Below are 26,597 nucleotides of genomic sequence, written 5' to 3'. Positions count from 1 at the left end.
ATGTTATTAGTACTGGTATTATTTATCCTTTTCGCTTTTTTATGCTATGCATTTGGCTGGTATGATATCGACTTTACATCAGTAACGGTCACATCACTAGAAAAGTACGTGCGCAATCATATATGCCCCTCATCGCTCGTACGGTACACAACACATGGTACGTACCTGTGGTTGCAACATTTGTCGTCGATTGGTTTCACATACTGCCACCGCCACCAGACGGGAATAGCACTGTTACGCCCAAAGCGGGCGTTACACGCACCGCACATGGACGAGCTACAACACAGGCCCCGTAAGAGAGCAGGGGGAAAATAAAAGATATACACACATATCTCTTCGTCTTCAAACGGTTAAATGAATCTTGGATCAATTGAGTCATCACACAGTTGAGATTAGCGTCCATTACCTTCATCAATTTCGGTATGCTCAAAGCGATCGTTTCTCCTCCTATAATAACAGCACAGAGGTATAATAAGAATGAAACGGCAATAGAGATACACTGTTGACATATATTCTTATATTCCATTACCCAAAACACGAGATGGTGTGCACATAGTGTGTCTTTTAAATCTATACACTGTAAATGAACGTTGTCTGTTGTAGTTGTTGCATTTTCGCAGGATTAACTGTAGTACACTGTAAATTAGTGTGGGGAGGGAGCATATGTATAAGTTCAAAACGCTACTCTGAACTGTATTTAAAAAAAAAATGGGAAACGTATTCTTTCTCCGGGTATATATGCATACCAGCAGCACACAAAAAAAGTGAAGTTAGGTTGACTTTTGCTACCTTTTGTTTCTCTTTTTGTCAGATTCAAAATTGCAGGTTTGCCCGCTTTTTGTATGATAATACGTTTTGCGAAGCACACACACACACACGCGCACATCAATGATCTGAATCAAACTGCGCGCGTATAATAGATATTTCACGATTGTTTTTTTTAGAACGGCGATGGTAGCTGCTCCTCACTATGTTACACTCGGAAGGGCGTTGTATAACATATAACGAGGGTAATGGGCGCGAGAGAACTGGCCTGATAGCAGCAGTAAAATGAGTGTGTGAGAAGCATTGATCGATATTGTGTAGTGTAAATTGTGTCTCTCATCATCATCATCATCATAACGCTGCAACCAGATATGCCATCTTTCTAAGATGGTAAAAACATGCAGGCAAAGAAGCGGTGGTAGGGCATGATGATAATCGTTACCATCCCGCGGAATGGTATCCCTCACCAACATCAACTTACCCAAAGCAGCGCGCGCACAACAAATCTTCTTTCTGCTGTTTCTATATAGTTTCTTCTACTCTTTTTTATCCTTTACTAATTGTGCCGATGGCCTAAAGAAAGCAGAATTCGGGGTTTTACGGGTGTAATGTTGCTGTTGCTGTTATTGGGGCTCCTGAATGATGTCGCGAACGCACCCGCTCGTGAAAATTCCTCTCTAGTGGCCAGACCACTTTTGCGACCAACCCTGAGCGCACGAGACAAAGAGAGAAACACAAAGAATCCACAATTAATGATAATTTTATCTTTTTCCCTTATTTTCGGTGTTGCTTACATGCTTTTCATGTTCCCACGGTGGTCGCAGCTCGGCCGTTCCCACCATATCGTTCGATGGTGTGAATGGGTACTGCATGAAGTTCATGTTCGGTTGATTCGGTCCACCGCTCGGTCCAGATCCACCGATTGTATTATGATAATCCATTTGAAGTTGCTGTATGAGTTTTTGATGGATAAGAACAAACAAGTGTTATCGATTTGATTAAGAAATTTGCCGTCTGTTGTAGAGATGTGCGCACTGAATAGCTGTGAGTGAGTGAGTTTATTTCTGCATGCGAAACTAGGGATTCAAAAAGCCCGAATAGTTTTTGTCACTCTTTTTGCTATTTACTCTTCAATTCAAATCTCTGTCGATTCCGAAGTATTTTCGTATTTTCCCAAACATATATGTGAGAGTAAATGAATATAATCCGAAAAAAGTTATTGTAGTGCATCATTAATTTTTAAAGAATCTTTTAAAATGAGTAAATTATGTACATCTCTTTACCTACGCTTCCTTTCTGATTTAATTCATTAAAAAGAGTGTGCATTATCATCTCTAGCCTTTTTACTAACTCACCTGGAAATGATCCGGTATATGAATGTCATCCATGTACTGTCTGCCTATTGCAGCTGGTAGCCACGGTAGAGGGGGTTGTTGTTGATGTTGTTGTTGCTGTGAGCCTCCCAAACCACCACCACCACCACCTCCCATGAACTGATTTTTGTCCATGCCCAACCATGGTTGGTTACCGGCAGCCGCCGCCGCCGCTATTGCTGCTGGTGATGCGCCACCGTTTATGATATCCGGTCCATCCAGCCCAACGTATGCGGTGACCATGCCAGCATTGTACATGTTTCCACCACTGTTTCCTGAACCACCTGGTCCACCACCTCCACTGCCACTACCCACCAGACCAACGTTACCATTGCCGCCATACTTCCAGGCCCGTTCGGTACCGATTGCGCGTGGTAGCTTTCGAGAATCGTCCATCATCGACTGCTGTTGTTGCTGGTGCTGCGCCACAAGTCCACCGACACTACCGTTAATGGTGTGCGGCGCATTGTTATTGTTGGGCGATATGTTGGGCGAACCACTGGCCGCAACCGTCCCAGCATTCAGTGCCATGGCGAGCCCATTTTCCATACCCATCAAATTATCACGCTGCAGATGGCTTAGATCGGACGAGAACCAATTGTTTCCACCGCCGGTTGCGCCCCGATGATGCATACCGCCCATCGGAGGTGGAGGACCTCCGCTGCTACCACCAGCGCCATTTCCACCGTGTGGCGGCTGCTGACTATTGGGACGTCCCGGTGCGAGGCTGTACGATGACGACATCGACGGATACTTTCCACCGCCGATACCAATTGGCGGCGGCGCATGGAACATTCCAGATCCTCCACCACCGCCTGTCCCTGCTCCTCCTCCACCGCCGGCATTATTTCCACCGTAGGGTTGATGATTGTTGGACAGATTCATCTTGCCGCCCGGTTGATGCTGCGTCGGTGGCATAACCGATGGGCCAATGCCACCGGAGAATGCCGATGCCTTTGGATTCAGACGGGAGATCGGTGGCAGACCAGCATTGCCATTACCACCGATACCAAGGTGCGGTTGGTAGGAGGGTTGCAGTGAATCGGGTGGACCACCGCCCGCTCCCGTACCGTCGTACATCAGTGGCGGAGGTCGAGAGCTTCCGACTGGTAGTTGCTGTTGTGTTAAACCGGCCGAATGGTCACGTCCGCCACCACTCAGATAGTCGGGTGGACCATTTCCACTTGCCGGATGGCGCATGTGCGAGGACATGTTCATCATCGAGCGCAGCATGCCCAAACCACCAGCTCCATTACCTTGTCCACCGTTACCACCACCGCTATGCATTGACGATGATGGAGGCTGCGACGGTTTGATACCGACATTCGGTGGATCGTTGGACGACTGGTAGGATTGTTGGTGGTGCTGTTGATGCTGGCCTCCGCCGACGGAGACGGATGACGATACAGACGATGAGGCGGATGATACTGTATTATGTCCACCGCCGACCATGTTCACCACTCCGGCATCTCGTGAAACGACTACGGAGGATGGAGGTTGTTGCGGTGGACCACCACCACCACCACCACCGCTTCCACTACCCAGGCCAGTGAGCGGAGATGTGCTGTTGCTGCTACTGTTCGCACCACTCAGTATATGGCCCAATCCGAGTGACTGTTGCTGATGGGAGCCGAGCGGCTGCTGGGACTGATGGTGGAGATTTAAATGTGCTCCGTTCGTCTGCTGCTGTTGCAATGCTTGGTGCATTGGAGGTTGCTGCTGGTGTTGATGTTGATGGGACGACATGCTGGACGATGGTGGTGTTGTAGCGTTACTCGAGGCCTTCGAACTCACTGGTGAAGAGATGGCATTTCCGCGGTATCCAGGAGCCTTTGATGCATCAACCTACGAAGTGAACCGATACATTATTTCACAATACATGATTACTTGCGCTTTCCATTTACGCCTTTTGAGTAAAGTAAATAAACGAAACGCTAATTCAGTCAGTTTAAAAATATTGATTTAAATTTGAAATTTATAGACTTAAAACTTCAAGCGGAAATTTTTTTATGAATGAATATGATTTGATTTAAGCTGATTTAAATTTTACATACCTGCAGGGTTGGCGGATTCTCCATGAATGTGCCCAAAACACCACTTCCAGCAACACCACTGCCCACACTCGCATGCTGCTGATGATGTTGCTGATGATGATGTGGCGCCATAGTGCCATGCGACAGATGATGATGCTGCTGCTGATGGTGATGACCACCGTACAGCGGAGGTTTGCCAACATCGCCAACACCCACACTACTGCCTGCCCCATTTCCACCCACACCCCACTGACTATTGGTAAACGGATCGTTAAACAACGAGTATACGTTCGATGGTGGAGGCGACGGTGGCGGCAGCTGTTGATGATGCTGTCCGATAGGTGGTTGCATTTTTGTGTGCAATTGTCCGCCAATTGTTGGGGAGGTTGTTGACGATTGCTGCTGTTGCAGTAGGGGTGATGGTGTGGTAACGCTACGACTTCCTATCGGACCCGTCGTCACGGACGATGTCGATGAGGCGGACGAGGAGATGGTCGAAACGGACGACGCGGACGATGACGACGGTGGTTGCCCGATCGGGGTGATTGACCGACCGCTACCCGGTGCCGCCATTGGATTTGCCGTGTTTGGTACGCTAATGGGTGGCAATGGTGGAATAGCGGATGCTTCGACAATCGTTGGCCCTGGCCCACTCGTCGCAATGGGTGGAATAAACGACGAAATCTTTTGCTGTCCGGCACCACCACCACTTCCTCCTCCCGGACTTGACTGATGCAATGCGTTCGATGAAATCAGGTGGGAACCGATCGATGATACCCCACCGGTACCACCAACTGCATTGGCATTGCTACTACCAAATGGTGGTACCGGTAGACCTGCCGAGCCACCACTTTTAGCAGGCGATTGCTGTACTTGCGCTGAGGGACGTCCTCCAATCACTCCGATTGCTTGCTGTTGTTGCTGTCCTTGTTGCGTCGTACTACCAGACGCATTAGAACCACCACTGCTACCGGAACCGGAGTTGGCAAACGATTTCTTCTGAACGTTACTGTCCGATGCTACCAATTTCGCGAACGAACCTACCGATCCTCCGGAGTTGTTGCCACCAGTCACATTCGTACCACCTGCCTGTGGTACTGTTGCTGCAATTGGCGGTGTGTTGGAGGAAACGATTGGCGTTTTGAGGGTGTTTTTCGACTTGATCGATTGCATGCCCACACTTCCGAACGGTGCCGTCGCTGCAGTTCCACCTGCTCCCGAGGGTCCGGTCGTAGCAAGTCCCGGATGGTGGTGAATCGATCCCTTCGGACCTCCGCCTCCTCCAGCACCTGACAGTACGTTGGACGACTGTTGCTGCTGCTGTGGTGCTTGCGAAGTCGTCTGCTGTCGTTTGGGATCTTTTCCCTGTCCGACAGAAGAAGCTGCAACGGCATATGGCACGCTACCGCTGTTAATAGTGACATTGCTGCTAGCTGCCGTCTGTGCGCGGGATTGCTGCGAATTCGTCGATGATAGGAACACATTTTTCGTGGTCGATGATGTCCGTACCGCGGCCGTACTTGCGTTGGACGCCATCGAACCTTGGGTGGACGGAGACTTACTGCTAACCATACCACCCATGGTACTTCCAGTACCAGCATTGGTTCCGGTTGAGGCGCTTCCGCTAACAGCACTACCAGCATTAACAGACTTGCTAGAAGCTCCGAAAACACTCTTTCCACCTTTTACAGAAGCTAGCGTTGGGTGGATGTGAGAGTTGGTGGCGTTGGTGGCGGCCGCAGCAGCCGCTGCTGCTGCTGCTGCTGCTGCAGCGGCAGCCGCCGCTACACCACCGGATGCCACAATAGCCGACATGGTTGGAGCAGCACCATTCGTAGGAATAATAGCTGCAGGCACAATGACTGGTGATGACTGCTGTTGTGCCGACGTTGCCGAGGACGTTATAGATGATGAGGCACCACTTTGGCCGACCGTTGATCCACCACCCCCAGATGTCGAAGACGATCCGTAGCTTTTCTGCGCTGAGTTGCCACTGCTAGAACTGTGCTTCGGCAACATAAGCAGTATGTCCACGTCGGGATCCTTAATAAGGGTAACGATGAGTGAGTGTGCTTGTTTGGTTGCTTCCTGCGATCCTTTGATAGTGATCGATCGGTCGCCCTGACTCTTGCCCTGCTTTTCCACCTCAATGTGAGCACCGGTTGCGGCACGGATAGCATTGATGTTGCTTCCGGCTCGTCCGATGACGCGTGAAATCGCATGCACCGGCACCTGCACCTTGCGACACTCCATAGGGGAGGATGATCCACTGCCTCCGGTGTTGCCTCCAGTGCCACCACTACCGGTACTACTGCCCCCCGTACCACCGCTTCCGCCGCTCTGCTGTACTGAGCTCTTGCGAACGACCTCCTTCCAGCCTTCCTCACGCTTCACCACGCCGCCGCCCATCGATGAGCTGGTTTGTGAACTTGTGTTTGCATTTTGCGACACAGACATTCCACCGGACGTTGCATGCTGCTTCATCGGACTAGCTGACGATATCTTACCGTGATGCCCGTGATGATCCTCACTATTGGCCGTGGTGTTATAAAACGTTTTGTTGCCATGCGTTTTCTTGCCTCCAGCATTGGTGCCGGTGTTGTAGTAATTACCCCCTCCTCCAGCTTGTAGTTCATCATTCTGATCCGAGGTGTGTCGATTACCCGAGCCGAAAACGATAATCGATTTACGATTTCCCGGAACACCGGTTTGTTGCTGCGACAACGACTGATGTGATGCTACACCACTGGCCGCACTGCTGTTGTTTCCCGTCTGTTGCTGCGGCTGATGGTGATGATGATGATGATGATGCTCATTGGCTGATGACGATTTTTTGCTGTCGTTCTTCGTTGCCATTGTTGACAGTGCACCGGCCGAACGATCGTGATGATCTTTTGGCGCAACGTTTTCCTTTTCGAGTGTCGCCTTATCGCGCTTCTCTCTTACAACGCCACCACCACCAGCATATTGTTGTTCCTTCTCCTGCTGGCGTCGATTCTTGTCTTTCGAGTTTTTATCTTGCACCACACTGTTCGATGACGCTGGTGCAGCTGATCCGGTCTCCTCGGGGCTTTTCGATTGACGATTGTTGTTGTTATTGTTTTGCTGCTGATGCTGCGCGTTGTTGGATGATTTACCACCATTGGATGCGTTTGCAACGGCCGCAGCCTTTGCCGCACGTGCTGCACCGGCAGCATTCGTGGAGGCAATCGTACCGCGGGCCGTTTGGGCCTGCTGTTGTTGTTGCTGCTGCTTTCGCTTCTTGTTGTTTTTCTTTTGCTCCAGAGCGTTGTTGCTGTTTGATGACGACTTCACTTCCGAGCTGGAACACGAACCCAAACTGTTGGCATCGATACCGGAATCACCTTCCTCTTGGACTTGGTACGGTATCGACATGGGCCGATACTGATAGAGTTGCCCATTGTTTTGTTGCTGTTGGTGTTGTCGCGGCTGATTGGTACTGCTGCTACTGGAAGCAGAAGACTGATTCGATCCACGTTCCGTCTCCTTATGCTTTTCTTTATCTTTATCTCGACTCTTGGCTGTGTCCTTCTCTTTCTCGCGATAATTTTGCTGCGACTTGTGATGCAACTGTTGAGACGCTAGATGGTTAGCATTGCGGTTCTTGTTCTTGCTGCTGTTGATAGCGGCCTGTTGCGTCATGGCGGCCGAGAGAAGCAATTCGTCCTCATCATGCTCACTGTCAACATCCTCCTCCTCCTCTTCCTCTTCTTCCTCCTCTTCCTTCTCATCTTCCGCCTCTTCCTCATCGTCATCATCGTCATTACCCTCGGCTTCACCATCCTCACCCATCTCCAGCTTGCGCTGCTGTTCGCGCTTTTCCGCTCGGCGTCGCTTCTTCCGTTCACGACGCTTGGCAGCTGCCGCCTTGCGACTTTCCTCTCGTGACCGTTCGAGATCGAGCTCCTTCAGCAGTATCGAAGCGTTAATGTTCGCCTTGGTAGCCTGTTGATCCTTGGCGGCACGTATCACCTTCACACAGTCGTGACACTTTTCCAACAGTTCCTGCTCGTTGATTGTGTTGATGTAGCGTGTCATCTCCTGATCCGACGGGAACTGGGTCACCTGACCAACCATCCATTTTACCACCTTCGTGTGGCCCTTGCGGAAGGCTGCCATCAGACAGGACACTTTCCGATTATCCTGCGAATCAATATCACCGCCGGAGCTACAGAGCAACTCCACCACCCCCAAATGCCCACCGTTCGCTGCCAGCCAGAGAGGCGAATTGCCTTTCTTGTTTTTCACCTCGACCAGTGCGCCACGCGATAGCAACAGTTCGACAAACTTTAGATGGCCCTTGTCTGCCGCTATGGTGAGTGCGGTATCGCGAGACGATGGTACCGGAGCGGCATTAACGTCCGCTCCCTTGTCCAGTAGCACTCGTCCCACATCGATGTATCCACCTGAAGCCGCTTCCATCAGTGGGGTAAGACCAGTCTTTGCCCGATGCTCTACGTTTGCCTTACGATCCAGCAACAGACTAACTACTTCATGACGCCCCTGGAAGCATGCCAACGTTAGCGCCGTATTACGGTTGGTTTCGATCTGTGCATTTATGTCCGAACCCATATCGAGCAGCAGCTTAACAGCCGCCACATGTCCGTTCATGGCCGCGAGCATTAGCGGCGAAATGCCCAGTTTGCTACCAGTACGTGAGTTAATCTCGGCCCCATGTTGCAGTAACAGCTTGATAATGTTAACGTAGCCACCACTAGCAGCTAAACTGAGTGGCGTATAGTCAGACACGTTGCGATGCTCCCGGTTAGCGTTCATGCTGAGCAGCAGCTCGACCACCTCGTACCGACCGCCTGAGCAGGCTAGCGAAAGTGGTGTGTCCTTGGTACGTTCCGACTGTGCCTCAATTTCGGCACCGTTGCGCAGCAACGTATCGACCACCTTCTCGTGACCGGCGGTGGCCGCCAGTATGAGCGGCGTGAAGCCCTTTTTGTCCTTGTGTTCAATATTTGCACCACGAGTAATTAGCAACTCTACCATATCTTCGTGCCCACCGGCACAGGCAAGTGTTAGCGCGGTATCATGATTCGAGTCCGTTTCCGAATCCACATCGATCGTACGCTCCGATACGACGGTGGTGCCGGCCTGTGGAGGCATCATGCCACTACCACCTGCACCATGAAACGGTTGAACGGTGCCGCTTGGTGGCGGGATATCCATTGCACCACCGGCTGATCTTGCATTGGTGCCGCTATCGTACTGGTAGTTTTGCATTTGACCAGCTGCTGCCGCTGCTGATCCAGCACTTTGCTGTCCGGCTGGTGCCTGACGTACTGCTGGCACAGCAGCAAGCCGATTTTTTTCTTTACGATTTTTCTCTCCCTTTTTGCCAGCACCACCACCACCACCACCTCCGCCTAGCTTTCCACTGCCAGTGTTAGCGGTCGTCGTCTGATTGCTGTTATCCATCAGCGCGAAGTGTTGCGTTCTAACCATCGGAGACATATCGTCTTCATTTCGAGCTGCGACATGCTGCTGATGTTGGGGTGTTTGTGTAGAAACTTGCATTTGGGCGTGTTGTAAACAGTGCTGTTGTGATTGTTGCTGTTGTCCTTGTTGTGATTGCAAATGTTGCAACTGCTGCTGTTGTCCCTGGGCCTGAGACTGCAGATGCTGCATTCGTTGTTGCTGCTGCTGCAGGACCGCTGAACCAGAATGACCGGCAGCCATACCCTGCGCATGTAGTTGCTGCTGTAGCTGAGCGTGCTGGATAGCAGCGGCAGCTGCTGCAGCCGCTGCATGTGGTTGCATTGCGGTAATGTTGCACTGCTGTTGTTGCTGTTGCTGACCAGCCGCTTGCTGCAGTGACAATGTCTGTTGCTGATTTTGCGCCTGCTGTTGATTATTGTTGGTAATCATGTTGATGTGGTCGTGCTGCTGATCTTGCATCATTTGCTGTTGCTGCTGCTGTTGAGATTGCAAGGTAGGCAGCTGGAACAGCAGATGTACTTGTGAAGCTTTATCGGCATCGACATTAAACACAAGCTTTGGCTGCTGTCCCGGTGCACCAGCATTGTTCGCTGCTGGCGGATGATGCAGTACAGATCCAGACGCGGAAGCCTGCGATACAGATGCCTAAAATGATCGGAAAAAAAGATTCCATTCATTTGCTCGAATTTGTACTTCTTCTATTCGCTCTATAGTGTACCTGATGTAATTGATTAAGCAAATGAATCGATTCCATTGAAAATTGTTGAGGATCCAACGCCAATAGTTGGCCAGCGGTTTGACCGGTACGATACGCAAACGTCGGATCGCTAAGCGTCACCATACCGGTGGTGTCCTCCTCCACTGGAGAGGAAGTGCCGGATGTAATCTGGTTTTGGTTGCCCGTCCAGCGCGTCTTGCAGAACGAGTTCAGTCCGATCAGATTGGTGAACACGTCCATTTCCTGGCACCCGAAGTTGGCCACCATATCCTGCTTCGAGGAGCAACCACACATCACATTTCCGCATGTTCTACCATTGTGCTTTCGTTCATTAGTACTCACTTGCAGTGCCATTGGAATGTCGGGACATCCGTTAAGCACGTGGATCACATCGTCAATGCTGTCCACCCATTCGTAGTTGTAGGTCGATTCGCGTGCACCGCCATGTGCTTGCGTGACGGTACCGTCCTCACCGTGATATTGTTCCAGTGTTTCGTCCAGCGCTGGATAGATGCCACCTACACACTCGGCGATGCCTTCGGCGTCGGATTCCTCGATGTTAAACACTGGCGGCAGATGCTCGTCGCCTTCCTCTGCATACGGATGACCATCGGCTGTGTCGCCTAATTTAATAGGCTGCAATAGCATATACAAGGGGAATATCATATTAGATATACGGTTTAAAATATTATTCTGCGAAAGATAATCATCGCTTACAATACGCCACAGCAAATGAGGTTAATTTTGGATTCTTTATCCACAAACTTTATGTCCTTCACTCATTGAGTAAATTCATGGAAATACATAGCGGAAATTGGGGCAAGTGTACAATAGGGCCAAGTGAGTCACCTAGTATTTTTTTCAGTCAAAATTCAGTTAGACGACCAAGTGAGTGAGTGAATTTTCATGAATTATAGTAATTTTTTCTCGTTTTTTTCATCTTTTTTCTGTTAATCAACAAAATTTTGAGTTATCTGATCATATTTTAAGGTGTTAAAATAAGCTCTCAAAACACAAAGAAATAAAACATGAAAACTGTGAATTACTTAATAAATTTGAATTGGTCATATGTTCTCAAAGTTTTTATCAATACTTACATTACTGCCGCTTTTATGCTGAATTATATTTTGCATGTGCTGGTGCACTTGCACAAACTCTGGCGTGGGCATTATGTCAGAGCCACTGAAGCTGCACAGGATGCGCGACAGCTCAGGATACTCCATATCTGAAATAGAATACATAAATAGGCAGAACATATAAATTATAAGTCGCTCACAAAATCCAAACACCGTCCGAACGCAAAATAGCCCCATCAAGTTAGGCAGGAGACTAATGTGCATGTGTCCGAGTGGTGAGATGGGAAAATTGGGAAAGAGACAGCGGGGGAAGAGGAGACAATTCGTATCGCGCGCGCTGCACGTGCACACTTCTACTATTGTCCATTCCACCACTGGCGTTCGGTACACTACCGGCATTGTTCATCATTGCTGGCGGGGGTGAAGCGGGCGGATCCAAGTTCGACCCTGCCGGGCAGCTGCTGCTCAGCGGTGGCGTTTCCGATGGCGATTTGGACGTATCGCCGAGCAAACGGTGCGCGATCTTCAGCATCAGCTTCCGATCGACCATCGCAAACAGGTTGAATTGGCTGTCCGGATCGATGCTCGACACGGTTTCACCGTTCCCACCACTGGTACCTGCTTCGTCTTCACCATTGCCATTACCTGCACCGGTTCCTCCATCTCCGCCATCACCGTCGGCTGTGTTATTGTTGGCACTGGTGGTGGTAGTGGTGCTGCTGCTGCTGCTGGTGCTGCTGCTGTCGCTACCACCAGCGCTGCTGTGGCTGCTGCTGCTGATGCTACCACTGCTGATGGTGCTTCCTTCGCCATCGCCACCACCAACAACAGCGTCGCCAGCGGGAACAATAACACTGCCACCATCACCGCTGTTCGTTGTGTTGGTCGTAGAGTTGCCGCTACTAGCTACCGAGCTGTTGTTGATGTTGCCGCCGCCCGTTGAACCACTTTCACCCGCACTGCTAGTAGTGCTGTTGCCGCTACTGCTGCTGTGGCTGCTGCTGCTGGCAGTGTCACTGCTAGCCCCCTGTTCGGCGCTCAATGTTGCATCTTTGTCTGCTGCTGTACCAGAGTCGGCGGCGGCATCATCGTTCTTAACTTCTGATGCACGCTTGGCAGCAACAGTGCTTGTGATAACGGTCGCCTTTGCTGACGACGACGTAGGAACCATACTGCTTTCATTTTTCAAATCGGAAGCAACCGACAATGATTCGCTTTCATTCGTGGTAACGACGAAATCGCTCGTCTTACCGTCATTTCCTGCATCCGCCGTTGCTGGTGTCTTCTTTTCCGTTGCTTTACCACCGGGCATGGTGGTGGTGGTGGTGGTGGGTGGCGTTACGGATGACTGTGATTGAAGATTCAAGTTCGCCATCGATTGCTGCAATAACTGCACATTCTGGTCGGAACTTGGAATCACAGACTAAAACACAAAAACAACAAAAAATCAATATAATAACGTAAGCATGAATCGCACATAAAAATAATCTCTTACATCATTTTCTGTAACAGGGATTTTCAGATCAGTTCAAATACAAAATATATTATTGCAAATTCGTATAACGCAACGTAAACGAAGTCCGAATCGAAACCTAATCGATTCGAATCCCACAGTAATCCGAATCGGATCGAATCCCAATCGATCCAATCCGATACGAATTTTATATTTGAACAGGACTGCAAACTACTGTAAATATGCAATATGCACACACACTTACCAAGTTGTTGTAAATTGACACCATTGGATTTTGCTGCAGAACACCGTTCCCGCTACCGCCGGACGAATTATTGCTCGCCAAAGGCCAGAATGATTGTTGCTGTTGCTGCTGCTGTAGTTGCTGAACGGAGGCCGTGGCGGTTGCAACAGCCGCCGCTGCTGCCGCTGCCGCCGCTGCAGCAGTTTTTCGATTATTCTTGGCATCTTTTTTGGACACGGGCTTCACTTTTGGACGATCGCTGATGGCAGTGCTTTGCGACACTTCCGAAGGGGCAGTCAGGGTTGTGCCACTGCTGGTTGCGGCAGGGCTGCTGCTGCTGATGGTAGCAGGGCCGCTGGAAATAACGGACGCACCACCGGCGGCGACATTGGCAGCCATTGTTGCTAGCTGAATATGTTGTTGCTGAGGCAAGTTGCTTTGCAGATTAGCAATGAATGATTCCGTGTGCGGTAAAAGTGTCGGCGGTGGACCTTTTGCATCACTGATGAACTGTATTTTTGCTTTCTGTAGGAACACGCACAAAAGTGGGAAATAGTTTTAGTTAGATGCTGCTTTTTGGTTACTGTAACGGGCCCGGCGGGGCACGGGAAATTTCAAACTGTTTAAAACAATACGAAACTGTCAAAAAATCTCAAAACTGCGATTTCAACCTTTTGTCTAGTGCATTGCCCCTGTGTAGGTAGGCTTGTGTGAAAAAATTACACTCATATGAACCTGCAATTTTGATTTTGAAATCTCCTGTGGCCCGCGACCTTACGCAATATACCGAGCAATAAGAAAACGTACCTTTTGAAACTGGATCTCACTCATCTGCTTCTGATACAGCTCGTAATCAGAACGCATCGCGACATTGCTCACACGAGGCGGTGGCTGTTGTTGCAGCTGGGAAATGTTTTTCAAACCAGCCGCACTGCAGCTACTACCATTATTATCCTCGCCAATCGGATCGCTGCGGACCTGCTGCTGTTGCTGCTCGGAACCGGTAAGATTTGGGGCCTCGAATGGTGAAGGCAGTGCTATTGTGGGTTGCTGTTGCTTCTTGCGCAATAGGCTGCGCTGCTGCTTATTACCAGCTGTGACCGATGTCATCTGCTGCTGTTGCTGCTGCTGCTGCTGCTGCTGAGTAACGACGTTATTGCCTTGCAGAATAATTGGCTGGGCTGCTTGCAACTGTTGCGCTTGCTGTTGATGTTGGTGCAAATATTGTATCAATTGTTGTTGAGCGACAGCAGCTTGATCTTGCTGCTGTTGACCGGCAATTGGTGGAGTGGTTGAAGATCCGGCAGGTGCAGCTGGTCCGCTGGTCATGCGGCGACCACGCGGACGCAAACCCATCGCCAAACCTTCGAGAAAGTTTTCCTTCGATAGTGGATCCTGTATTTCTAGCAAGTGCTGTGCCAGCACGGATGTATCGTTTCCGCTGCTGTCCAGCAGCATGTTTGCCTGGCTGATGAGCTGATGACTGTTAACGAGCAGCTGCTGGTGTTGTTGCAGCTGTTGCTGCTGAATGTGCGCTTGGAGCGCTTGCTGGGACTGCTGTAGTTGCTGTTGCGCTGGTGTTTGACTTTGCAATTGCTGCTGTTCTAGCATATCCTTGCTTGGCAGTTGGAAAATTTGTTTATTACTCACGCGGATCGCTTCCGGCACCTCACGCAACCCAGGCGGACCTGCCAGCAACTGCTGCTGCTGTTGCTGCTGCTGCTGCTGCTGTTGCTGCTGTTGCTGCTGTTGCTGTTGAACTTGCTGCAGCTGTTGCTGATGGTGCTGATGTTGTTGGTGATTCTGGGTAATAATTAAATGTTGCGCCTGCTGATGTTGCTGTTGCAATTGCTGCTGATGGACCTGCTGTTGCTGCTGGAGCTGCTGCATCTGTCCATTGCTGAGCATATTCTGTTGCTGCTGTGCAGCGGCGGCATTCGCGTTCATCAGCGAATGAGGAAAGTCGAGCAGCAGTTGAACAACGCCGATGTGACCACCCTTGGCAGCCTCGATCAGCATCGTGCTGCTGTCCTTCAGCCGATGGAACGGATCGGCACCATTTTTCAACAGCAACTCCACCACATTCTGGTGACCACCGGTGCACGCTAGCGAGAGTGGTGTGTGATCATTGTTCGTCGTGTGCCGATTCACGTCGGCACCCCGTTCGATCAGAAACTTCACTATACACCAGTGACCGGCACGGCACGCTTTCATGAGCGGCGTACGGCCACCCTCCGACTCGTGCTCTAGTTCGGCACCGTAGTTAAGCAGAATGTCCGCGACCTCGGTATGCCCGTTCTCGCACGCATACGTCAACGCAGTGTCACCCGTTTGCGTTTGCGCGTGTACGTTTGCGCCGTGTTGGAGCAGAAAACGGACCAAATCGATATGACCCTCCTGGGCTGCTTCCATTAGCGGTGTTGACGCACCGAGCTCGATATCCGCACCATTTTTGATCAGATATTCTGCCACCTCGATGAATCCTCCACAGCACGCTAGTGTGAGAGCCGTTTCCTGAGTTTCTTCCGTTTGAGCATTAATCTGCGCATCTGTGTTCATCAAACGAAAAATTCATAATTCAATTATTCGCCATTAATGATTTAAACACGTAGAGAAAAGAAACACATTTCTTAAATTAGCGGTTAGCGGTTATTTATAATAGAGTTAAAGCTTCTTTCTGTATTCTACTCGTTAGTTATTGAGACATTTAAAACAAAAAACTTACTCTGTTGTAGCAACAATGCCACCATCTCTTCGTGACCCTCGCGAGCGGCTTCCATCAGCGGTGTATAGCCTTCATCGTTCACTTCCTCGATGTTGGCTCCGCGATCGATTAGCAGCATGGCCAGATCGACATGTCCACCGCACGCAGCTAGCGTGAGCGGAGATTCAAACGAGTCCGTTGGCATATTCACTTGCGCCCCGGAATCCAGCAGCAGCCGCGCCACCTCAACATGCCCATCCATGGACGCTTCCATCAGGGCAGTGTGCATTTCGTCGGTCTTATGCTCCTGATCTGCACCGGCCTCCAGCAGATAACGGACCATGTCTAGATGGCCCTTGTAGCAGGCTAGTGTTAGGGCACTCTCCTTAAACTCGTTCGAATGTGTATTAATACCGGCCCCGTGTTCCAACAGAATCTGCAAAGAAGAAACAGCAATTGAAATTGATTACCCATAGCTTATATACAAACATTTCGCCCACATGGCAAAAAAAAAATGTGTGAAGAAAATGTTTTCACAGAGGTTAAAGTTGTGAAAATCCATCAGATAAGATCAAATAGAAATCATTACTCAATCACAAAAGCATGCAACGGAGCTTTCCACACATAAAACACTACTCAGAAGCGTCTCCGTTCTGTTCGGTCCTTAGAATCAGCTTTTAGACTCAATAATGACGAACTAGTCTGCGGTGTATAATCGTCATTCTGAGAGTGTTTTCGCGTTAGGAAAGCCGTAGCTTGCCGTAAAGTTGTGAAACGTTTGAGAGTTCTGTTCTCGGGTGTAATCATGTGGAATTGGCAAAGAAAATCTACAACATTTAGAAAAATCCCTAATCTAGCTGCGCTACGGGGTACCGTACCTTGGCGACTCCGACATGACCAGCGGAGGCAGCCTCCATCAGCGGAGTGTGACCATTTTCGTTGTGATCTTCCACCTTAGCACCCTGGTCCAACAGCAGCTTCACTGCCTTTTCGTGACCCCCGGCACAGGCGTACATGAGCGGAGTGTTACCGGTGGAAGATTGCGCGTTCACGTCGGCACCATGCTTGAACAGCAGTTCAATGATTTCCACATGGCCAGCCGATGCTGCTTCCATCAGTGGTGTGCAATCGTTCTTTTGGCCACGATCGTCGACCTGTGCAGACATCGCCAACAACACCTACAATGAAGTAAATGAGAGAAATAAGCACTTTAGTTTGCACGCCTCGAAAGCGTGCACTTAGGCCGGAATCACTGCTCAGTCGTACTATCTTGTATGAGATTTGATAGATTTTGATCGTGCATTCAAAATCTTCATCCTCTATTCATCTGTCAAATCCCACACAAAATTTGAAATAATCGTACGACTGAACAGTGACTCTAGCCTTAGACCACACGTCCTTCTCTTGCTCTGAGTATACACACCTGAGCCAGTTCGAAATAACCGGCGGAGCATGCCAACGATAGCAGCGAATCGCCCTCTTCGGTCGCTTCATTCAGCGAATTTCCTTCAACGAGCAATCGTCGCACTGTGTTTACGTCATTATCGGTGCAGGCCGCAATCAGCGAACGTGATAGCAAACTGGAAGGTGACAAGAAAAATAGAAACGTACCCATAGAGTAAAACATTCATATTCTATACTTTTTGATACTTACTTCTTATCCCTCGGACTGCCATCGCTGGATTTCATTCGCGTTAATGCGTGCGCTGCTTCGTCTAGATGGGAATGTCAAAAGCGTGAGTGTGAGGTGTTAGCAAATCTGCCTGTGTACGAGACACCGGGCGGATTCTATTATTCTACCTTACCTCGTTCATGGTCGGTATCATCATCGTTCTCTAAGAGAAATTTTCCCGGTACCGTACTATGAACCATATCGTCATCATCATCTTCCTCGTCTTCTATATTCGCCGAAAAGGGATAAACACAGCACACATTTAGTATATACGTTAAACCACTGACCTCAGCCCACTTACCGTCAGAATCTTCATTATCGTCGGGATCGTTGTCGCAACTGTCCGACTCATCCATGTCGACGTCATTCTCACAGCTATCGGAACATTCCGTTTCTGGAATTTCGCATGACTGCTGATCTAATGCAAAGTCGTCAACCTGGCCAGGCGAATGAAAAATGAATAGTTGTATTATTTACATCGGTTGGATTGTGAATGTACAAGACAAAATCATTTGTTAACGGCAAAAACGGTATGGTAAATTTTATTAAACTTCGCAAGCGTTAAAGTGATTCCTCCCCTTTCTCTCTCTCTCTTTCTTCAGCGAACGCTGGCCGGCAGCCACTGGAATAAGCATTTACATTCTTCAAATGTATAGTAGTTTCATTTTCAGTTTCATGAAAAGCAACATATTCTCATTTATGCCGTACAAGACAGAGGAGATGTGGATGTGTTCTTATTGCAAAACTAAATTGTAGAAAAACAATATCTTCCAAACTATTAATAAGTAACACATAAGAAATTTAAAAAATGGGAAACTATAACATAATCCAACAATATTACTCCTCTTAACAAGAAAAAAAAGCAATAAATGACTCTAATAAGAATATTTTCCAGTGTCCTGCTTTGCTGGTTGCAGCATCTAAAGGCTCAAGATCGGCTGGTTGTTGCTGTTGTTGATTGTAAGCGGTTTATCAGTAAGTGCACCCGATCCGGTAGTAAACGTTATGTTAACAGTTTTTTATTCATTTAGACGTCAATATCAATCACAAACATGAATTTAAAACGTGTGTTAGAGTGGGTTGATCGTACACACGATCATTGCCGGTGACAGGAAAGGGAACAGAAATGCGCCAATATACTCTTGATTTGGTATCGAATTGTTTTCAAATCATCTAATCAGTTAAATGCCAGTACAGCACGTGTAATGTGTGAACTGAACGATGGTTGTTAGTGAAAAATAATATTTTAGCTTAAAATTTCAATTCTCAAGGGATATAAACATAACATGCTAGTAGAAAATGAAAACGATAACATAACATCAAGCCAGGGATGAGAGAAAAAACGCGCACACGTACACAAAACACACACAACAAACACACATGGAATGCGCAGGCCTCTTGGGGGCAGGGAGGAGAGACCACCCTGCTTCAACCACACAAGCAACGACACTTACCAGCAGATCTGGCCTTAGACATAGGCAAGCCAGCAAAATCTAAGAGGTGAAAAAATTAAAAAGAATAAAAATGGCAAAACTATAACGTAAAATAAAAGGGGACGCGCAAAGTTGATCGTTTTCGTCGATAAGAATGCTTTTTATATGCAACTACCGTCATAAAAAGAACAATTTTTATCGCTTAATGCAACATTAAATGCAAAAAAAAGTGCAAGAACAATTGAACGCGTGTTTAGTTTGTTCACTAATTCAACTTCAATGTATGCCCTCGACGTAAACGCTAGATCTTGTTTTGTCACTATTAATTTGATCTATGCTTGGCTAGCCTAAGGTATGCCCTCATCTGTCCCAACGATCTTTACTCGTTAGCTCGGATGGCAATACGCACGAATGCCCCGCAATTGTCTAAATTTAAAATCTTGCATTGACATTAAACCGTGAGCTTAATCGCTAGCAGACGGGAAGTGATCTACCTGTCGGCATGTTACGCAGATGTACTTTTTTTATTAATTTACTGAGACTGGGCCTAATGGCTGACAGTGTAAAACAACACGCATTTTTACAATATTTTACATTTAAAGATACTTAAAATTGCGAGCGTGAAACACACCTTGCCACTAACTAAAAGCACATCTTATGAATTGCATGTCATGTGTGTCAACACGTTTGCCACCATACCAGGTGCATTGACCTCCCCCCTTTGCGTGTGGTAGGGGTTTTTTTGTAGTAAATGTGTACCGTTTGGTCAAGCACTCTCTCCGGGGTGTTGTACCACCATTGGAGAGTTGATGCGGTTGAAATGAAATATAGAATTAACCTACTCTGTTGGTACTCCTTTGACTGACTCTAGGCATGGCTAGCGGGGTAAGATACTCCAACGGTAGTAAGAATTAATAAAGGTATATTTAAGTTCTTAACGCCTAAGAACGACAGTCAGGCCCCAAAAGCAAGCCCAGCTCTAATCTACTTAAAACTGTTTATTTGACGCCTTCGCATTCGTGTTCGTGCATACTTCTGAGGCATCGGAGTGAAGGAAAAGGTGGCCATTGGATACACAAACGTACGGGGAAAGGGCCACTTATTCTTCACCTAGTTTTCGTTCAAGTGGATCATCAAACATTTCGCCAAACGAGAACTGTCTCGCTTTGCAAGACAGTTGCATCAATTGCAATTGATTACGTTTGATAAATCATACCTGTATGTTTTACCGTTCCCCACACTATGAGGATTTAAGCGTACAAACATGTGAACACCAAAGGGCAAAGGGTTCAATACGGGGAAAGATTGAATTAATACCCTCTCCGTTGTTAAAACCATCTCTATTAGTTTCTGTAACGTAGGCACATACACCATCAACCAACCACGTTCCTTCTCGCGGCCCCAATTACCATCGCGGACATTCTATTACCACACTACACTACTACTAACTAACAGTACGGCGGACGGATGGATTCCTTCTTTTTTTCTACCCCCTCTCGAACAGTGCGTTTTAATCATAATTGCAAATCTACGAATGCTTCAACTGAACGGATACGCAATTCGAATCCTTTCCGACACGAATCCGGGCTAGATTGATCTTGTTTGAAGGCAGCAAGTAAGATTACTTTCTTCCCGTATATCACACGGAATGGAAACCCACAAATGATGCCGTATTAAGCAAGAGCACTTGAATGTGAAAATATGAAAAGCCAATGTGGTGAATCATTGTTTAAAATAAAAAAAAACAATAGCTTTTTGTTGACAAGTACCACCCGCGCCAACGCCCAACACGTCCAGGGCACAGTACAAAGTAATAAAAAAAACTCTATGGCAACCGGGCACGACCGAGAGCAAAACTATGCTGGTATGTTGCACTACTGCTGCTAACATGCAAATGTGCCGTTGCTTATAATGGCTCGCGCTTTATTGCCGTGTAACCAGCTGAACCATATGTGTGACGGGCCAAAATGTGTAGACATGAGGTGACACATGTGTTTCTGGAGTTCATATGACCACTATCATTCATCCTAACGTTGCTTCTTTTTCGCTTGTGACAGTTGTAAGCACTATAAGCGTTACTAGCGCCATCTGTTGGACGGTATTTGCATAAAGCAATGTCACCTGCAATCTGCAGGAGACCCAGGCACATTAATTCGAATTAGTTCGCTGAATGAGTCGTGGTTGTTTTTATTCTATGAAACAGAAAAGTTTAATTAGTGATTGCATGATGGTGGTAGGAAAAAAACCTAACGTTGGGTCAATCGCTAAAACGCACGAACGAGTCAACTCACTCAGTCACACCGGCCATCACATGGCTTACTAAGATTAGCTGATAGTTCTTACTACGGTAGCGAACGGTTACAAAGGGATTTGAACCCAGGTCGTGTTGTGTGAAGACGCCTCGACCACCGGTTCACCCTATACTATGCTTACTTTAAAAAAACATTAAAAACTCATTTTCTCTCTGGAAGGACATCCTCGTCTGAGGAGTATGAGGTGCAATACCGATCCAAAACAAAATAATTTCTAGCAACAATGTTCTTTTTAAGCATCATCATTTTTGGAGAATGCTTCCATTGCTACGGAGCTGGAACAAGTGGGTAACAACAATATCTGCGCTCGCTGTTTACAAGCTTAAAAAATCCAACACACAAGTACGAATTTCACAATGCTTGCAATTTTACTTTCCGATTCTTTGCGCGCCGTGCAGCATCGATTTTACTGCGAATCCATTGAATGAAATACAAACATTTCGCCACGAACAGAAATGCATTTCACATTAAAAACGGCTACAGAGAGAAATCGATCAGCGGCCGCTGACACAGGGAAAAGGAATACAAATTGCGGGCATGCGGTTGCGGAGCGAAGGCTAAACCGTGCGCTCTACGGTACCACACACATCGTGAGCAAAATGATTGGACACAAAAAAAACAACAGGGAACTGCTACTGCAAAGAAACGTTGTCGTCTTGGCCGACACCGTCGCCGTTTGGCCGTCCGACGTCTGCAATGGCAGCAGCAGCAGCAGCACGGCATCCGACGACGACGGAAGGAAGAGCGCTTTCACCAACACACACATATACTTGTATGCGCCCACCTATACCATGGTTTGCCGCATCGGCTGCGAATGCGGAATGTGGAACGCATACTACTGTACCACATTTCCGCCTGCTGCTGCTGGTCTCTTTCAACCAATTAGCCTAACTTTAAATTATTGCGAGATTTTGTCCAGCGGAAGTAAAAATACAATTATGAACTGTAATGTGCCGTAATTCGCGATTTGATTATGATCCGCTGATCTCCATCATTTTCGGGTGTAAGATGGATCACACTCTTCGTGAAAATTGCCCCAGCAATCCAGCAGCAGCGTGGGGTTCACATGAATCGCTTTAAGAGCTCTCTGGTTGGTGTTTCCTATAGCTACACGCTATTTTCGTCAGCAAATCTCATGCCATGCTTCTAAATTCATATGAACGGCTAAAATCGCTTGTTTCGATGGTTTGAACAAGTCATGCAGCAGCACTTTCACGTTTTCTCCTATTGGTTCTACGCTGTGCACTATTGGCACTACCACCAGCATACACACACGTTCCATTGCCGGGGACCGCTCATCAATGTAGTGGTGGTACCGCCTTTACGTGCACGTACTTCGCTCTACCGTCGAAATAGGCAGCACAGAGTAGTGTGGCTCCAAAGTAACGTCATGTCATGTCTCCCCCGTTTTCAATTCATTTTTCTTTTTGCTGCGCAAATTCATCTAGTTCCTTACGCCTTTATTTGGAATAGATGCATACGATGCACTTTATTTAGGAATTACTAACAGACACGGATCACGTAACCTCGTCTACGAATTGAATGTCTTGTATAGATCGATTCTACTTCACGCAATCACTGTTAGTCGAGAACGGAGAACAAGGGGGCAACCTAGAGGCAAATTCACGGTTCAGTTGATCGAAGAGGCAGCAAAAAACTCCAAAGAACAAATGTAAGAAAAAATCACTCATTTCTCGGCACACGTACACCTCACATACACACGCGCAGCACACTTGCAAAAACTATTCTTTTTTTTTTTAGCTCCCACAGACCCATATTGCTGATGCTGATCCTACACACATACACACATAACGTGACAGTGTGTGTTAGTGTGAAATGAACTTTTTTCCATCATAATTTTGACAACTCCTCCCAACTCACTTGCAATCACAATACACACATGCGGGATTTGGTGCTACTGCAGCACCACCTTCCCTAAAAAAAGGCCAATTTTAGTTGCGAGTGGCCATGGTTTTCGTTTTCATCTTTTTTGCCTTCTCGGTCACTGGTTCTACACAATGAAACGGTTACAATTTAACACACCACGAAAAGCACCATTTTCAGTAACACTTACACGCATACGGACTTCTTCCAGCACTCGCCGATGGTCGTTTAATGCATTTGGCTTGCACACATTCACTTCCTCTTCTTTCGCTTCATCTTTTGTTTGTACTAGGGCACAATCTTTTAACCTTTTCATCGCTTTTTCCACGCTCGACGCCGACATCATGCTTCTTTCATCACACATTCTGCTACTTCGAACATCGGCAGCATCTTCCTCGGCAGTCGAATCGGCGACGATGTACCACACCATACACGCGGTACACACACAAACGCATGCACGCACGCACTATGAATTTCTTTCGCCGTACAACACACACACGGGGTAGCGTGAAACTTCTTTCAACCAGGTTCGGAATAAAAATTCTGCCTCACTATTTTCCTAGCACCTCTATTCAAGGAACGAAAACGGTCACGACTGAGTCCCCCTTTTTCTGGCTGCCAGTGCTACCCACCACATACGCACACATACATACACACGCGCACACTATATCTTCTGCCACAGTGACTGCTCTGTCAATGTGTTAGTTTGCTTTACCAGATTCCGATCACACACGTATACATGCGGCATACGCACACACACAGCTGCCGTTACGCACACCTTGGCTTGCTATACCAACTGCCGACAACTGCTGCTGCTGCTGCTGGTCTGCTGTACGGGTAAAATGTATCACCAGCAACTTTTTTTTGGGAACAGCGCTATGATGCCGAGGAACGGAACGGAACGAGGATTGGCCACACGACTGCTCGCCCTTAGTAAGATTCAGAATGTCCTCTACGTAATAAAATTCGCACATTTCTTACGAACACTCTACACTAATGGGTGTTCTAGCGCTGCTGGGTTGTGTGAAAATGAGGCATGGACTGCTCGATAGCGCTTCCGAAATGACAGTTCTGCGGGATTAGGTTAGGGGACGAACAGAGCACAGTTCGAACAGAAGCTTCAATTGAGAATAAATTTTTTTTTTTGCTATACCAAACAGTTTTTTTGCTGGTTCATAATAGAGGGGGGAGGGGGGGGGGGGTTGAGTTTTTACGCCCTTTGTCTGCAAAAAATTTCGTTTTTTTGCGCACGTCATCTCGCTAGAGAAGAAAAATAATTTTAATTTGCTGTACCGATTAACATAAAACAAACCCTTAGCTTACTTGGACTGGGATACTCTTGAAAGCGCATCATGGTTGAAAAAAAAAAAACACATAATGCTTTCTAGCAAATGCAAGTTCTCGGTACTTAGATACTTCCTTTTCCACCCATGAGAACACGCCCTTTCTGGCATTTTTATTCTCAGTTTGAAAGCAAAATTATGCTTCTGCATGCATTTTCCCATGCACAGAACAGAGAGAGGAACGATTGCCATCGCTTGAGATCGCATTTTAATATTGCTGGCACACGCTTCCGGCTTTAGTTTGTACCCATGTGTCCTTCCGGTATCCAGCATGAAAGCAAACAACTATTGTTTGCCCCACTAAACCTAACGGTATGTAAAAAGTTGACTGTTCAATTGGTACAAAAGGAGCATTAAGCTGACATTCATCTCTGCGGAATTAAACACTTCGATGACTCATTGCCAAAGTAGGTTTACGCATATCTTACGTTGAAGGACAAGAATAGTTTTATTGAAGGTAAGGATAGCAATCAGCATATTGACTTCAAGTGGCGCTGGATCAGGTTCAGTTCCCATTCCGAACCCCAACAAGAAAAAGAACAAATGGGACAGCATTAAATGCTACGAAGTAGACCAAGTGACCAAACCACATGGCGTTACGTAGATGCATTTACAACAAAGAAAGTACATCTTATTGGCTTCTTTTTCGCTATGCGAAGAGTGAGGGAAGCTTTTTGTTTTAAATTTCTACTATTGGGCTAAAAAAAATCTTTTCAAACCCGTGTAATACGCCCTGGAAAAAGAAGAGTTTAATAAAAGATGAAGAAATTACCTCCGACACCGACTCCTCCTCCGACTCGGACGAGTCCGAAACGCGAGGCTGTATCTCGGAGAACGTCTCAGTATCCGACTTGGTCGGAGATGAGCTATTGCTGGTCGCTGATGGTTTGCCGCTGTTGATGCTAACCGTACCAGCCGTAGCGCTCTGGCTGGGCTTCGCCGCACCAGTGCTACTTCCGGTTTCTCCCGCTGCGTTCTTACAGCAATCGCCCTCTCCGTTAGCTTGTTTGCCGGTACCGCCTCCTCCATCGCCAGCTCCTGGGGCGCTCGATCCAGTGGCGGCACCCACGAGCACGGTCGATGGTGGAGGAGCAGGCTTTGTTGCTGCGGCTGTTGTTGTTGTGGTGGAACTCTTCGGTGAAGACATTGTTTTACCATTATTTTTAGAATTGTTTTTACAAATCACGCTGCTAGGCGGCAGCTGGAACCGATTAGGTTCGGTCCCGACAGGTTGTACAGAGCATCCAGTTGCAAGTGTAAGCCTGCTCAGCGCTCCGGCCGCAGCGTCAGCTTCCGTTGCTACTGACGGTGGATGCGGCGCTGTTCCTACGACCGATTCCGACCCGTCATTCGCATCCTGCCCTGCATGCAAGGCCGCCGATGACGATGATGATGGTGATGGTAACGGCGAACCTGCCGAAGCAGAAGTGGTGGCCGTACTAGCAGCAACAACGTCGACGATGGTAGTAGCAGCGGTAGCACCGTTTCCACTTGTGCTTGTTACTCCACTATTACCACTGTTGTCGACACTACCACCACCACTGTTGCTACTACTACCACCACCGATTGTGCTGCTGTTATTGCTGCTATTGTTCTTTGATGTCGATGACGAAGTCTTGGCTGCTCCTGTTTCTGCTATTTCCTGGGCAGTTGCAACTAATGCCGTCACCTCTTCTCCTTCCGATGATGTTGAGGAGGACGAAGACAACGAAGACGAACACGACAATGAAGGCCGCTGCTGCTGCTGGTGCAGCTGCGATTTCAACGATGTCTGCTGATTCACTGATTTACCAATTTTCTCCCGGTTTTTCACTCCGGATTGTTCAGCATTCTGCATCTTTCACTATGCGTCCAATAAGCTAGGCGCATTCACCATGCGTTTGTCACACTTTCCGTAAGGGTACAATCACTTTTTACCATAGAAATTCGCTTTTTCATACGGAGCTTCTGTGCCTTCGACCGCCAGTAGAATTTTTCGCCATATTTTATTTTCTCCCCTTGCTTTCTCTCGCTCGCTCACTCACCCGTTCTGCTCGAAATGTGCTCGAATATCCGCATTTTTTTTCTTTCGGTCCCCAATCTGCTCGACAGCCGTCCGCTTGTTGACAGCTGATTCGC

The 26,597-nt window shown here is 47.8% G+C and overlaps 1 protein-coding gene across 4 annotated transcripts; it reads right to left on the bottom strand.

The window, feature by feature from the left end:
- Positions 1 to 1,442: 1,442 nt before the first annotated feature.
- On the bottom strand, positions 1,443 to 26,493 carry LOC126556544 (ankyrin repeat and KH domain-containing protein mask). 4 transcript variants are annotated; one of them, XM_050211818.1, is made up of 19 exons: positions 25,252 to 26,493; positions 18,962 to 19,000; positions 17,809 to 17,944; positions 17,641 to 17,733; positions 17,490 to 17,550; positions 17,259 to 17,415; positions 16,714 to 17,013; positions 15,857 to 16,271; positions 14,893 to 15,680; positions 13,939 to 14,859; positions 13,153 to 13,656; positions 11,828 to 12,857; positions 11,456 to 11,583; positions 10,701 to 10,994; positions 10,359 to 10,631; positions 4,193 to 10,285; positions 2,121 to 3,983; positions 1,560 to 1,715; positions 1,443 to 1,472 (listed from the first exon to the last, which is right to left on the bottom strand). In XM_050211818.1, exons 1-19 carry the CDS (start codon positions 26,314 to 26,316, stop codon positions 1,443 to 1,445), a joined length of 14,346 nt encoding a protein of 4,781 aa, XP_050067775.1. In that variant the 5' UTR covers positions 26,317 to 26,493. The 4 variants fall into 4 exon arrangements, with proteins under 4 accessions (XP_050067775.1, XP_050067774.1, XP_050067776.1 ...); XM_050211817.1 differs by having other exon boundaries at positions 10,359 to 10,628; positions 13,939 to 15,680; XM_050211819.1 differs by lacking the exon at positions 18,962 to 19,000 and having other exon boundaries at positions 10,359 to 10,628; positions 13,939 to 15,680; positions 25,252 to 25,697.
- Positions 26,494 to 26,597: the final 104 nt, after the last annotated feature.

This window comes from Anopheles maculipalpis, chromosome 2RL, assembly GCF_943734695.1.
Source record: "Anopheles maculipalpis chromosome 2RL, idAnoMacuDA_375_x, whole genome shotgun sequence".
In the NCBI taxonomy this organism is placed as follows: Eukaryota; Metazoa; Arthropoda; class Insecta; order Diptera; family Culicidae; genus Anopheles; species Anopheles maculipalpis.
Note: the sequence above shows the minus strand (reverse complement) of the source record. Positions and strands in the feature narration are given on the sequence as shown.

What these genes read in the sequence shown, in the direction of transcription:
- LOC126556544 (XM_050211817.1), bottom strand. Translation starts at nt 26,316, where the DNA reads ATGCAGAATGCTGAACAATCCGGAGTGAAAAACCGGGAGAAAATTGGT. An exon ending in GTTATTTCGAACTGGCTCAG is followed by an intron (nt 17,014 to 17,258) that starts GTGTGTATACTC and finishes ACTTCATTGTAG; the next exon opens with GTGTTGTTGGCGATGTCTGC. An exon ending in GTCATGTCGGAGTCGCCAAG is followed by an intron (nt 16,272 to 16,713) that starts GTACGGTACCCC and finishes TCTTCTTTGCAG; the next exon opens with ATTCTGTTGGAACACGGGGC.